General features: G+C 38.4%; 1 protein-coding gene across 1 annotated transcript; it reads right to left on the reverse strand.

Annotated features, from left to right (window-relative positions):
* Nucleotides 1–723: 723 nt before the first annotated feature.
* On the reverse strand, nt 724–15340 carry LOC117539439 (protein SSUH2 homolog). The gene is made up of 12 exons (XM_034205631.1): nt 15198–15340; nt 12130–12210; nt 11974–12049; nt 10516–10645; nt 9057–9117; nt 8166–8287; nt 6829–6891; nt 6633–6712; nt 5937–6029; nt 4602–4707; nt 3987–4094; nt 724–2907 (listed from the first exon to the last, which is right to left on the reverse strand). Exons 1-12 carry the CDS (start codon nt 15208–15210, stop codon nt 2767–2769), a joined length of 1074 nt encoding a protein of 357 aa, XP_034061522.1. The 5' UTR covers nt 15211–15340; the 3' UTR covers nt 724–2766.
* Nucleotides 15341–15544: the final 204 nt, after the last annotated feature.

Genomic DNA, 15544 nt, shown 5'->3' on the forward strand with positions numbered 1-15544 from the left:
AATTGTTTTTGTTTTCATACTAAAGCCAATTAGGGGCCGGTGTGTAGGAGCCATTTTGTGGGTGATGTTGGTGTGTCAGTTTATTTAAGTTATATGTATAGTGCAATATTATTTATGAACACTGGGTGGCGGGGTTTAGCTACACCGGGTGTATATAAGGAGGTCATAGGTGACAGGAGATGTGTGGACACAGTAGGAGAAGAGCATACCGATTCCACCAGCCCGGCAGATGCTCATAGAATCACTAGAACGCTAAATTAACCCTGGTATGTAAAGACGAATAAACATCATCATAAACCACAACTAAGGACCGGAAAATCATCTGTTTGTGTCTGCGTCTGGATCACTTTTCAACCCTTCTGTGAAAGTAACGGCAACAATATATAGGACATAGGAAAAGGAAATTGCCATTACAGTTACTGTACACATTGTTGTAATGCATTCCCATTTGTCTTTATGCAATATATTAATGAACATATTTTACACTATATCAGTGAGGTGAGTTCTATATTATTTTCATACTTCGTACTGTGAACCTTTCCACATTCTTCGATCAATGTTAAACATTTCTGCACATGACAACTTACAGTAATAACACTGCAGAGCACTTTCATTTGAATTCAGATATACTGTACATATGTTATATACTAGTATTGTTTCAAAATGTTATTGTAATTTGCCGATGCAAATTTCTTGTATGTAAAAAATTACTATTCTAATATCGAGATTTATTTGTTATAATTTTTATTTCTCAGATAAGTACTTTTACTTGAACAAGTTTTGGGGCTCCATGCTGTTTCCAGAGTATTATTCAGTACTAACAAGAGTTAGCTATATCAGGTCCATCAGGTTAGAAGCAGAGCTGTGTGTTAGTCACAGTAATGTTTAAGGCATTAACATTACACACAATACAAAGTTTGTCACATCACACTAGCATTTGAGTTTAGACAAAGTCACATTAAGGTTGTCTTCATGAAATAAACAGTCGACTGCTGAAGTGTTTTCTATTGAAAAGAAGGAGTATAACTTAAACCCTTAACGATAAACAACATTGATATTATAAAATGCAAGATGGAAGGAATTGATTATATTTAGTAAATTAACATATATTTCAACGATAGATTAAGATTAAAACCATAGACTGCATAAAAATGGACGTAGTCCCTGCAACGTCACCAATTGGTTTCTGAGGTAGCCATCTTGGCAGTGCCACCACCTCTAACTGCCAGGCTAATCTAAAGCCAGGCATTGTTGGTCTATAAAGGCAGCCCGGGTCACACAGCACAGTGGACAGCTAGCGGTTAGCGACCTGAGATAGCACCTGTCACTCAAAACATCCACACCCCTAATAGAGAGGTGCATGTATCTAGGAGTCCTAAAAGCTGGAAACAAGTTAGCATTCTACAGCTTCTGGTTGTTAATGTGTTTTTGGTTAGATGCCTGAAATAAAGTCTGTGGTTTGACATGATTTGTCATTTTAAGCCTTAATATAATTTAAATAGATGATATAAAAAGATACCCCAAGAACAGTTATCATGAAGGGGGAAATTAGCTATAGAGACCAACACAATTTTTGTTCCAGGCTGTTACATTTTTTACTACTGCTGTAAAGGTAAGCATCTTAGCATGGGGGTCATGTAAAGAATTGCAGTTTTTTGCATAAGCCTGGTTGCAGCTGTAAACATGAAGTGGCATTGTCCTATTTGTCACAGATACATCATCAAAGCACCCTCTGCAAGAGCTCTGGTGTGAAACAGGAAGGCAGTTTAAAAAGGGACAACTTGTACATTTCATCCTGTAGTGAATGTCAGCTGAAGACAAGACAGACAGTCAGCTGTAAACATAACACCATGCTTGCTCTCAAAATAAGCTACAAGTATATCACAAAGCATCAAATATTCATGAGCACATGCAGATACATTTGGCCATTAACACCTTTTTACTTTCATGAAACATTAACCCACAGGTAGAAAAAGAGAAGTAGAGACCAGGTGAGCCGGTTTCTGTTGTTAAAATACACAGATCCCACACACATGATGCAGTCTTTTTTTGGTCAAAACTGTTGATTGTTCTTGAAACAGCAATGATTTGGACATATGCGCTTTCAATACAATACTGAGGACACTACATGGTACATACTGGCATGTCTTTGGTTGGTGGTCGTGTTGGTCCACACAGGTATCCATACAGGGACAAAAAAGGGATACCAAAGTGTGGTTTGAATGTAGAACAATTATTTTATTTGTTATCGACAATTTAGTTATCGTTTTAAAATCTCTATAAATAAAATCTCAATATAAATGATTAAATTATGTTTGTTTTCTTATTAGAACACCTGGTGGAGCATCACTAACTCTGAGCAGGAGGTAGAGTCAGAATAGTTATGGAAACACAAAAAAAAAACTTAGAAACGGAGTCCCTACAGGAGTATTAAGTTAGTGTTGAGTACTTTTTAATATTAACTAGAACACAAATGTAAATACTCAATGCCATATCGATAAGGTTAATTATCCCTTCCTTTTTGTGTAAAACGTTACATACTGAAGTTTAACTATTGAATTAATTTGAGATAATATTAAAAAAATTCATTCTTTATTACAGGAAAACATTTGTGCGTGTTTAAGCATACACAAAATACAGGTTTATATGCAAAAGTGGGACCCGGCCACATGTGGGAACCACCAGAAAAATGTTGAACGTTTGAGTAGAGATTTGTTAAAGGTTTAAAAAGAAACAGAATAACAGTTTGTTACAGTGTGTGTGTGTCTACTGGATGACACAGCAGCAGGTTGCAGGGTATTTGTCGCAGTCCACCATACGCTCGTTGCCGTAGACGTAGTACTTGTGAGAGTCACTTTTCCACTTGTACTTCACCTTAGTGATGGGGATCAGCTCCACTGTCTGCCTCTGAGACGGAGAGAGACAGGCAGAGACGTTAAAGCAAAAGTCTGAATATGGTAAACTGAGAATTCTCTAAACTGAGAATTAAAATGTTGAACTTCCGAATGTTTGTGTACACATACAAGGAATCTGCATTCATTCATATTTATTAAAAAGGTACCATATTATACTCTTTTTCAACAATATATTACAGGTCTCAGATATATAAACAAGATATCACTGAAGTGTTTGGCTGAAATACCAAACAGATAATTGTAGCATGCCATAAACCCCTCTGTTTCAAAAGTGCTGATTCAGTGTCTGTAGCTTTAAATGCTAATGATGCTGCAGGCCACGCCCCTCTGCGAGATGACATCATAAAGTGGCCAAAACCTGACCAGCTCATTTTCAGACAGGTTTTTATATAAATGGATCAAGACAAAAAGAGAACAATTTTTTTCCTGAATCTCTTAACACAGAGGGGGACACATGTTGATGTATACAATAAATGAAAAAGTAGATTTTGCATAATAGATGAACAAAAAGTGTTTCATATCTCTAATTACACTCTAACTTATATATCTTTCTTATTCTATTGTATCTTGTTTTGGGTTCTAAATGAAAGTTTTAAAATGCATTTAAATTGTAATTTTATAATTTGTTCCTTTTACAATATGTTTTCACGCTTGTACATTATTTTTCTAAAGCACTTTGAATTGCCTTGTATAAATAAACTTGCATCGACCTTACAGATATGAATATATATTTAAAAAAGTATATATGTAATACACCAATGACAATGCATACACTAGCAGGTAACTATAGCTTTAATAAATTGTTGCGTTTCCTTTTAGTCAAAGAGTGACATTATTTAAACAAATGGACATTTTAAAAAGGTTAAAACCTTAAAAAAAGAATGAACATTTAGTAGTTATGATCTGGTAATGATGTTGGTTAAAAGATGACAGTAGAAAATAATGACAATCTATGATTTAAATGGCAATGCCCATCTCTGCTCTGGACACACATGATGACACGGATATCCATATTTTCACCTGACTCTAAAGAAGAGAGATTATATTTTTTCTCGCAGTCTGATGACTTACCTGCTGCAGGATCCTGGCGTTCTGAGCGTACTTGCTTTGGTGTTCTCGGACCATTTTCTCAGAGGCCTCAGAGATGGCCGGGTTGGGGAAGCCGAGCAGCGGGTAGAGCTGAGAGGAGCCAGAGAGAGGTTTACACACTGACAATAAAACACACAGCTAACAATAGCAACATTCTTTAATTAACACATGAACATTCTTGTAGCACAATCTAAAGGAAACATTTCCTTTTAGCTCTGCTACACCTGTCTGAAGAGATAACTGCACTTTTGTTTATGATGTACATGTTTCATAACGCTGCTCCTAGGGAAACGACAACAAAGATGCTGGTAAATTAAAGTATTTATTGTAATAAAGTAAAGAAATAACAACGAATATATAGTGCATACGTCAGTAACATCAGAAATGTAGATGTTAATGTGTGAGCATAATGTAGTATAAGATGTATTGTGCAAAAACACGGTAAACTTACAGAGGAAAAAAACACTGTACCATGTATTTATACTTATATACTGAACACCATAAAGAAGGAAGTCAGATATGGAGTCAGAGTTTCCTTCAGGATATTATGAAATATGCTGTAATGTGTGTAAATGTGTGTGAGTGTGTGCTGCGTACCAGATACTGGTTGTTCTTAAACAGCTCCTTCCCGGTCACTGAACGAAGATCATCGGCCTCCAGACCAGAGTCCTGCCGCACCACGTGGTCCTCCACATTGTTAGTCCTGAACACAGATACACATATATAAACAAACATGTTTCCACACACAAACATGTCGCACACACACGCACGCAGGGAGCTATATGCTTTGTACACAATGTTATCAGTTATTTGAATCGGATACAGAGTACAGTATGTATTAATTTGAATTCACATGGTGTAGGTTTGTCTTTACGCAGCCAGAGGTCACTAAAGAGCCGCACACAACTGCCTACAAATTATTTGAATTTCAAACTACAGTGAAGCTACCTTGGGTCAGAATGTATGGCATTAAACAATCTGTCTGTGCTGCCTTTCAAACAGGGAACCTCATCAGGACCAATTAGACCCTCTTAACCCACGTGTCTTACTAGTAAAAAGTGTGGCTTTTTAATCTGTGTTCATCCATATGGCATACATTTAGAAGTTTAATCTCGGCTGCTGTAATATGTTTATAATAGACTGTTAAGCCAAATCTCAGACACTCCGACTCTTGACAATGTGTCTGAAACGGCAAAAATCACGCATTCTTTAAAATCAGGGTTTAAACTTGAGCCATGGCTCCAAAAAGTACATTTAAATATGTTCCATCATCGTGAGGCATTTTCTCATGTTTACCTAATAGGGCAAATACATGCTCCTGTACTCGTTTTAAACTGATGATTTCAAATTGTTTTGCTAATTGCTAACATATCCCAAACTATGAAAATCAATGCATCCTCCTTATTATATCATGACAGAAGTTAAATAAAAGATTTAGCTCAGACAGTATCTAAAAAGGCAGTTTATTGACGCTAAATAGTTTGTCTTCTTAACCTCCTCCTTCCTCAAAGACTTGAACATCCAACCACTAACTAACCCTAACTACTATACCCGATAAAACATCAACACTTTAGACAATCTCCTAAAGAACTGCTAAACACTCTTTAAAACTATCAAATACATCCTAAAGGACTATGAAACATCATGAAGGACCTCTGGAACCAACAACAACCCTCTGGATCTTTATAAGACCCCACAGAACTACATCAAAGACCACCAGAACATCTTCAATCTCAGGGAACCTCCTCAAGGACCGTCAAAACCCTTCACATCTTCCTCAATGACCATTTGAACTTTCACCGTCACTCCTAGAAACATCATCAAGGACCCCTGGAAACTCTTTAAGGCAGCTGCAAAGCTCTTTAAGGACTGTTCTTCCAAGAGTCCAGGAATCTGTTCAAGGACCCATATCAAAGTTGTATCAGTACTCACCACTCCACTTTGAGCTGGATGTAGGTCAGCAGTTGTCGTTTTCCTTTACAGGTTTCACACTCCTTCGTTCCTCTAGAATCACACTTATCACACCTACACACGAACATAAACAAACAGTCAGATATGAGACAAGTTTCACAATCTTCTTTTCAATCTTATCAAAGTGTACTGACTCTGTCATTTAAAGGGGCCATACCGCTGTGTTTCGTGTCCTAGTTCACTAACTTTCCGAAGATTTTTCAAATAAAATTCGCTTTTCGATTGATTATCTTCAAGTCATTGATTTCACTTTTGTTTATTGGATAACAAATTACAATTGAAGGAGCTTTACATTTCTGTCCAAATAAAGTTATAGTGAAATGGCGATTTTCTGTCTTCACACTGTGTGTTTGAGATTTGCCTCTTCCAGGTATCAGAAGAGATCATTATTATGGTTGCAATTGTCTTTAAAACATTGATTAAAATTGTATTTATATCGGCCAATATCACAAATTAAACATTTGACTCGGGGGTTTAACGGACTAAAACACGATTTGTCTGCAGGGTCAACAGATTCTCCAGCTGGCTGCTGTTGTATTATTTATAAGGTAGCTGTTTATTTGTGTCTGTCATTTTGAAAACCCTGGATAGTTTTACCTATTTTCTATTTTGTTTAAGTGTCACAAGCAGCTGGACTTCCCAACCCCCCCTCAGGACCTTTCTTTGCCTGAAGCGTCACATTGAGTGCAGCTCTCCTCGCCTCTCTTCCCAGAGCCGTTACACACCCAGCAGACTTTCTGCACACACACAGAAATATTAACATTAACAGTTAATCCACATTAGGTCAGTTCAATCACTTTGTAGCTTATTGTAGCTGATGGGATAATGATTGCCTGGTTGGAAGGCTTCTTACAGATCCATCTCCATGACACTCATCACACGGCATCGTCCCTGTGGAATGGCAGCTGTTGCAGTCCTAAAAAAAAAAAAACACACACGCAAACATATACACACACACAGTTAAAAATAACTTTACTGTTGGAGTCCCACTGACACAGAGAAGCTGCAAAATATTCCACATCAGAATCCAGCTCTCTGATTGGCTGTCAGGTATCAGCTAAAATACATAAAAACGAAGTTGAGGTCAACAGTTGGCCTGTAAACCAAATTCCATACCAACATGCTAGTTAGTACGCTTAAGAATATTTTAAGTACTCAAAACCAATAGTATGTCCATTGCGTACTATGTACTGCTGATATATAGGCCTACTATAGGCCAGGGGTGTCCAACGTTTTTCCACTGAGGGCCACAGACAGAAAAACATGCAAAGGGCTGGGCCACTAGCTAGCTAGAGCTGATTGCCTCATAAGTTATAAGTTAGCAAAATCAATAAAATGTAGGTACATTATGCTTGATACTTGAATATGCTTTGAAAAAACCAACAGCCTACATCACAGCTCTCCATAGGGTTTCATTTATTTTGTTACAAAAAGTGTTGGCCGCTCATTCCTTAAAACAGGAACGTCAAATTGATTACAATAAGGGGAAATAGGAAGAGTATATTTCAAGCTTGTTATGCAAATAAGTTATTGGGCTTTTGGTATCAACTAAGATTTGCTAGTAACACATTTCAACTTTGACTGAATGTATTAACTGGGATTATTAACAAGTGAATACTAATGTGTAATATATGTTTGGATATATATTTGAGAAGTACAATATAAGAAAAGCATTCTTTTTGAATTTGCTGAGGGCCAATTTAAAATAGACAACGGGCCGCAGGTGGGCCCAGGACCGCTGCTATAGCAAACACTGACTTTACACTGTCATTCATTTTAGATTCATTTTATTTTTCGGTTTTGCATGCTTTTTATTTGATCTTCTCTATGCTTCATCTGCCTGTCTGTGATTCCACTGTTCTCCTTTTCGTCTGCGGTTTGCATTTTGACATCATGTTGTCACATTAGTTATAGCAACATCCCTTCAGTGCTCAGCTGAGAATCCCGCCTAATGAGGGTTTTTTTTCTGAGGCGAAAAAAACGAGCCAACAGCGCTGATCGTCACTTCCTGAGAAGGCACAGGTGCCGCATGGAATTGAGAAAACTATATACGGTGGATTTTTCACACACAAATGTTCACAATACCCGACATGGCAGTGTGTACTCAATGAAGTATTACACAGGTCAGCTGTTTGTAGGTAAACTAGCAATATGGCTATCTTTGAAGGACAGCTTGTATTAACCAATCACCTTGACGGAGGAGGTGTAGGGCACGCGGATCTCCTCCGTGTGATTGGTGAAGAGATTCGGGGCGGTGGCCGGGACCTCCCAGGGTCGGGGGGCGGTCTGAGTGTAGAAGTCAGCCGGCTCACCTGTGGGTCACACAAGAGAGACGTTATACTAACCTGTCAATCAAAAAACAGCTGATGGCAGAGTGATGGTACTTAAAGTTAACATTGAGATTCGATTTCTATAACCCTCGACTTCAGCTGTCAATTCTGTCTGTCACCAGGTCAGTATTCTGATTTACGGCACAAAGTATCAGTATTCTGATTTACGGCACGCTGTGTATTGTTGCCAATTATTTTCCAACGACACTTGCTGGCACTTGCAGCATAAAATAAATGTCTTGCTTTTTCCCTAAGAGTCTAAATACATATTTCGCCATTGGTAAAACAGGAAGTGATCCATTTGTCTTTGTGATAAAGGCAGCCACATTAATACCGATAGAGGGGATGGGAATGTTAGCTTATTGCCACTTTAACTCACTTCTTCAAAGAGTTGTTTGAAGGTTCAGACCTGGTTTTAAGGTTTATAAGTAACCCAATTCAATTGGTGGTTAAACATCCTGAACAACTGCTCATCTTAAGTGGTGACCTCATGATGCACTACGAAGTGTGTGTGACCAACCAATAAAGTCACCACAAATTGTCCATTAACCAAACCCTTTCTTCCTGCTTTCTAAGATGAAAGAAAATCCCAGAAAATCGAACTGCCTTTCTCTTTAAAACGGATGAAACCCACTGATTTACACACAATGAAACGTACATGAATTAAACAAAATAGGAAAGCAACTAGTGGACCTTTTGTGCTAAGAGTTATGTTCAGGTTGCACAAACGTGTGTGTGTGTGTGTGTTTACCTTCATGAGGTTTGGTGGCCCACTCAGTTGACCTGGACTCAGTATACGTCTCCAGTCGATACTACAGAGCAGAAAGCACACTTTAACAAACACTGAATGTGCAACCTCAATACAATTTTACTTAGCAGAGATGTTATTGTTGCAACAAAAAAAAAAAAGTACCACTCATCAAATTACTAACAATCATAGCAATGGTTTCAATGTTATCAATCGATTTAACAAAACTGAAATTTATTACAGATTACTTGGTTATGATCTTACTTTTTTTCCATTCAGGGTGACTTACACTTATAACAGTATCTGCATATAAACATCCATATATTTGATTAAAACAAATTTAAAAAAAACACTCTTCTGAACGTGCATAAGATTTATTACATTTTAAGTTTTATTTATTATCAAAGTAATCAATATTTTTCAAACCATGCAAGGGTTAATACCAACCGGGAACTGCTAATAACGAATGCAGGTTGAATAAGGAGGGGTGGGTGGGGGTATTATAGTGGGGGCCACTGTGAGACGTTTTAAACCTTTAGTCGAACACAATGTCTACCTCGTAAAAGAAGCAGATTAGCAGCATATTAATCCTCTTTGGTTGACACACACGATGGCATTCATCGTGGGCAACTGTGGGTTCGATCCCAGCCCATGCAGTCAACATGTCAATGTATCCTTGGGCAAGATACTTAACCCTGAGTTGCTCCCAATTGCTAACGGTGTGTGAATGTGTATGAATGTTACTTAGTTCCTATAGTAAGGTACACTGCTCTGTATGAATGGGTGTGAATGGGTGAACGACATGTAGTATGTAAAGCGCTTTGAGGGGTCTTAAAGACTGGATAAAGCGCCATATGTACAGTCCATTTACCATTCAGGCACACTACCGAGTGTACGCCACCTGTGTTTTGGCAGTGCTTGGAAAACACACTACCTGACGCTAAAACAAATTAAAAAGGTATCAGGAGGCTTCATCATCACAAAATATTTACACCATTATTATTTATTACATTTAAGTGTCACATGAGAGTGCCTCAGGTCACATGACAGTCATGTGAGTCTCCAGAGTGACATCATTAAATTGTTGACAGACTGCTGTGAAGTGATGTCAGACTCCTGACAAAAGAACACTCCCGCTTTTGAAGATCCTCCTGCATCTTCACCCTCTCGGTCCTAAATCCCCCTCAAATCAGGCATATATGCTTTCCTTATACAGTAAGCATGTGCATTTGTATTACATAACAATTGGTATTTGAAATGGTCTCTGTTTGGGAATAGTCTGCAACTATGGGCTAGATTTCTAAAGCTTGACAACCATAGGAGGTGTCAAACTCCTGAAATATTTTTACGAGGAGTTTGCTCAATGTTGCAAATAAAACCTGCCTTCCTTAGCTTAAAGCAACAAACACACCACCAATAGCAGCAGTCAACAGCAACATAAACAGTTTGAACATCACTTCACCCTGTACGTGTCGTACGGCTCCATTTTGGTGATGACTCCATCGCTGGCAGGACCTTTATTGTAGCAGCAGTGAGACGACACATAGTCCTTGAACGCATCACGGGCATCATCCTCAGACAGAGATGGGATGCTACACACACACACACACACACACACACACACACAGAATCACATCATTATTATTGTGCATTTATTAAACAAGGACCATGCATACAAATATATATTAGTCTCAAAAAGAGAAGAGATTATTTATGGAGGATGTAGCTAGTTTCAATTTGCTGGATTGATAATTTTTGCATTATTATTCTCATTTAATCTCTTATTGAAAAATATATTACTATTAACATTGTGTGAGTTTTAGGAAGTAAGTTAATGTGGTTTGTTAAATCTGTAGAATACGATTAATATGCCGGAATATTTCTCCACAATACATCATTCAAAATAATCTATTTTACCACATATTTATCCATCAACAAATATTGTGCTTCCTGCAACTTGAATATTACATTACTCACATTTCAATTGAAACAATTTGACAACAATTGTGCAGCATTAGAAGATTTCTCATTTCTCTAATTCCCCCTCCTCGGTCCTCCAGTAGTGAACCCGGAAATGGATTTCAGAGCGCCATGTTGAAGGACATCTCATTTCTCTAAATGCACATCGAGGACCGAGGATCGAGCATTGCCATCGAGGAGGCTCTCTGGAGGAGCTATAACCGAGGATACACTGATGGGTCCTCCATGGCTCCTCTGTGGATGCATTTCCAGCAACAGTGATGTTTAAAAGAGTCGTGACGCACGGCCAGACTTATCTCAGCCAATGACAGCTCTGCATGCATCCCCTGGATATTATTTTATTAACTGCTTTCATCGCAACGCAATGTTTACAGTGAGAACAGCTGTGAGGTCCATGCAGAAAGCAGAACAGTGTGTAAAATATATATCACTCAGTATAACAGGCCTACATTACTCTCTTTATTTGCTTTAGTTTAGTAGATATCTACAATCAAAGAGTCGATATTTTTCTAAAACCATTTAGTGCTTCACATAATAAAATACACAATGGCTGTAGCCTGATATATATTATATGCTTTAGGAGCTGTAGGTGTGTGTGTGGTTCAGTGTGTGAGTGAGTGAGTGTGTGAGTGTGTGTGTGTGTGTGTGCGCGTAGATGCGCCAGACAGACAGGTCTCAGTTGGTTTGGTGTACCTAGACTTGTAATACTTGTAAATAAAACTTTTGGCCCGGAATTTCATTTTACGGGTTAAGTAATCAAGATACATTTGTTTGCATCATGGTAAAAAGAGTGATGACATTTCAATTGATGGCCATTAATAAAAAAGCTTATTGTCCAAAGCAGCACTGTAAATTCTGTAAATCATGGTTTTAACTATTTTATCTACCAAATGCTCAGTGATACGAGCATTATATGATTGGCTGGTGGTGTCGGTCTTACCTCCAGTCCTCAGGCTCGGGGGTGGGCTGGGGCGGGGCCACAGGCTGCAGGGGCATAGGAGGGGGCAGGTAACCTCCTGCACAAACAAAGACACACTGTAAGTAGTTGCAACACAATGAAATTAATGAGAAAAGGTGTGGATTGGACTCCTCTTACCTCCTCCTGCTGCTGCCATGCCTTCATAGCCGGGCACGGTGCCAAACATGTTGGCCGGGGGTGCAGAGGGGGGGGGATACGCTGGAATAAACAACAGGAAATCAGAAAGTGGAAACACCTGACTGGATGCAGCATGAGTGAGCAGGGGAAGGAATAGTTTTGGACAGTTTGGAAAATTACACATTTGTTTCTGCACGAGTTAGATGAGAAGATTGCTCTCTTTTGTGTCTGTATAACAGTATACAGACAGGGGGAGACAACTAGCCTGGCCAGAAAGGGAGAAAAGGGTGTGGGAAAGAAAAGGAGGTTGAAATGAAGGAGAGAAAGAGGTATGAAAGGAAAGAACGACATAGAGAAGGAAAGGAGATGAGGAGGTAAGGAGATGGTAATGAAGGTGAAAGAAGGAAAGAAAGAGGTGTGACAAGACTATGGTTGTAGTCGAATTGTCCAAAAATCAGCTCCTAGCGTCTTTTCCTATCCACTATTCCTTGACCTCTGTGTGAAACGTCACAGGGTTAAGGAATAGTGGATAGGAGAATTCAAAAGGACTTAGGAAAAGAGACTGCAGTGCTTTGAGAATGCGACTGCAATTACAATATCCATTAATTCATTAAAGAGATGGCTGGAGGACTTCCTAAACATCTTAAGTATGGAAGAAGCTGCTTTCTCCCGGTTATATTTGGTTAAGCCAAAACAGGCTTTGGGATAAGATAAGCGCTTTCCTGGACTCAAACCATCTCGGCTGCCAATAACAAATATAATAATTATAATAATATATTAATAAATAAAGAGAAATAAACTGAATGGATGAATAGGTCAATTAATCAGAAAAGGAAGAGATGTGTGTGCATATATATAAATATATATATATATTTATTTATCTACTATAAAAAAAATTGTTTTATAATAATAATAATAATGAGGAAACAATGAAGTGTATCTATATTATGAAGCAAATCATGTATAAATACAATTCCATATGCATCATAAAATGTAACTGACACTGTAATCCCCCTACCCCCCACCCTTAATGTTATTGTCCTGTCCTATTTGTGATGTGTGTGTGAGCCATGTCCTTGATCGTATGATTTTGACTTTTGGAAAATGTCTAATCAAATATAAATGTTAAAAACAATATTCATTAATGATGCGCCAGCAGCTGTTATTAATGTGTGTCTGCTGTGGGGAAACTACCGTTTACTGTACAGCAGAGTACTGTAAGAGCACTTTGCATAGTGCTCTGATGGTCAATCAAGCAATCAATGTTTATTTATATAGCCCAATATCACAAATGTTACATTTGTCTCAGTGGACTTCGCAATTTGTACAAAAATTTCAGTATGACAATACGACACCCTCTGTCCTTAGACCCTCACATCGTACAAGGAAACACTTCCAGAGAAAACCCACAGTTTAAAGGGAAAAATGGGAGAAACCTCAGGGAGAGCAACAGAGGAGGGATCCCTCTCCCAGGACGGACAGACGTGCAATATATGCCGTGTGTAAATCGAAGAGATAATACATTTGCAACATAGGTAGTTCAAATGTTTGGAAATGCATGTGTGTGATGGTGTTTTTTTATGTGGGCTTTATGAACGTGGAGAACAGTGAAACATATATATTATTCATTACCAAGGTTGGAATTGAAATAAAAAAGTGAAATGAAACTTATGCTTGTAAAAAAAAGTTGGGGGGAAAGAGGGGGTAGAGAAGTAGATTAAAAAAGTATGAAAGGAGGTCATATAGAAGGAAACAAGGGGTTAGGAAACAGCCGTAAGGAAAAGGGGAGGTATAGGACAGGCTCAGAAGGGAAATAAAGAGATGTTAAAGAGTAGAGAATCAAGTGAAGAGGTAGGAGAGGAAGTGTTAGATAAGGACAGGTGTTTGAAAAGGAAAAGAGGAAGGATCAATTATGAGGAGGAAGGAGAGAATGGGAGAATAGGGACAAGCTATAGGTGGCATGAGGAAGAAGTAGAGAAGGAAATATGTTAGGCTTGTTGTAGAAGGAGTGAAGTCAGAAGGTGGAAATTAGATAAGGGAGGAGGAGGAGGCAGAGAATGAGAGGAAGACTTTAAAAAGAGGAAGTAAAGAACCAGTTAAGAAAAAGGATGAGGTAAAGGTAGACAATGAGATGAGGAAGTCAGAAACTAGCTAGAAGAGGAAGTAACAAATAACAAAGGGTGGGGGAGAGAAGCTGAGGAGGAAGTAAAAAATGGAAGGAGGAGATTTTGAAGGTGTGGTGTAGCAGGTAGAGAAGGGAAGGAGGGGGAGGACAGGTAAGTGGGCAGGGAAAGAGGAGGTATAGTAAGGGGATAAGGTATGTGGGAGAGGTAGGGCACGAATGGAGGACATAAAGAAAAAGAGAAGAAAGATATGGTGAAAGTGAGGAAGGGATGGGAAACGAGTTCAGGAAAAGGAGGAAGTAGAGGAGGGAAAGAAGATTACTGTATTCATGTTAATTGGTGTCCATATTCACATTTACATCCACTTTGCTGCATATCTGTCTACATTGTTTTATAAATAATGGCACGCAATCTAACTTCAATGAATGTGCTATGCCTATGTGTCCATAATATAGTGTTTTTATCTGAATACAGTTGTAAGTAGATATAGTGCACAGTCATCATCCAGAGGAGGATAGGCTCTCGTCAATCTGGAGCCACCAAATGGACTCTGATAAATGCAACTCCACACCCATCGTGGAAACCTGTCTTTTTTTTAAAATAAATCCCTTTTAGAAAATAATAATTCCATATGTTATTGGAAACAAGTCTTAAAGGCTGGTTAGATTCTACAAAAACTTTATTAATAGAAATGTAACGGCATATCGACATTTTTCCAAGTGCAGACACATCACAGAAGCTATAGAAAACTCTACAGTCAAGACACCGGGTTTAAATCCACCATATACATTTAAAATCGATAAAACACAGTAGAAGTTGCGGTAAAAAGGTGTGTGTTTCTAAAAATGTTTGCAGGACAATGGAAAGCCTGCCTGCAGCAGCTGGTCAGAGGTATAATGCTCAGTTTGGAGACCCGGGTAATGTGGTGCCTGTGTCTGTTCTTACCTGCGCTGCTCATGCTGCTGCTGCCGCTGTTAACCAGTATTATTATTATTATACTGTGTCAATAACTGCAGACACTCTCCGCTGTTTCTTCTCTCCCCTGCTTCAAGATGCTGCTCACATAAAATGACCAAACCGCAACACAACTTCCGGTATCACCCTTTGAAAATAAAAGTCACACATAATTGACTTAGATTCTTCCTCTTTTTTTTACATTTCCATTTACTAAATTACAAATATGTTTAACTATTCACAATTACCTATTGTATTTAGCCTGATATATATTTTTGAAACAACTACAGATATGATATTTGTGTCAATAGTTTATTTCTATATATTCCTCTAGCCTA

Source organism: Gymnodraco acuticeps, unplaced genomic scaffold (genome assembly GCF_902827175.1).
Source record: "Gymnodraco acuticeps unplaced genomic scaffold, fGymAcu1.1, whole genome shotgun sequence".
In the NCBI taxonomy this organism is placed as follows: Eukaryota; Metazoa; Chordata; class Actinopteri; order Perciformes; family Bathydraconidae; genus Gymnodraco; species Gymnodraco acuticeps.

What these genes read in the sequence shown, in the direction of transcription:
- LOC117539439 (XM_034205631.1), bottom strand. An exon ending in CCCGAGCCTGAGGACTGGAG is followed by an intron (nt 10,646 to 11,973) that starts GTAAGACCGACA and finishes GTGTGTGTGTAG; the next exon opens with CATCCCATCTCTGTCTGAGG. An exon ending in CCTACACCTCCTCCGTCAAG is followed by an intron (nt 6,892 to 8,165) that starts GTGATTGGTTAA and finishes TTTTTTTTTTAG; the next exon opens with GACTGCAACAGCTGCCATTC.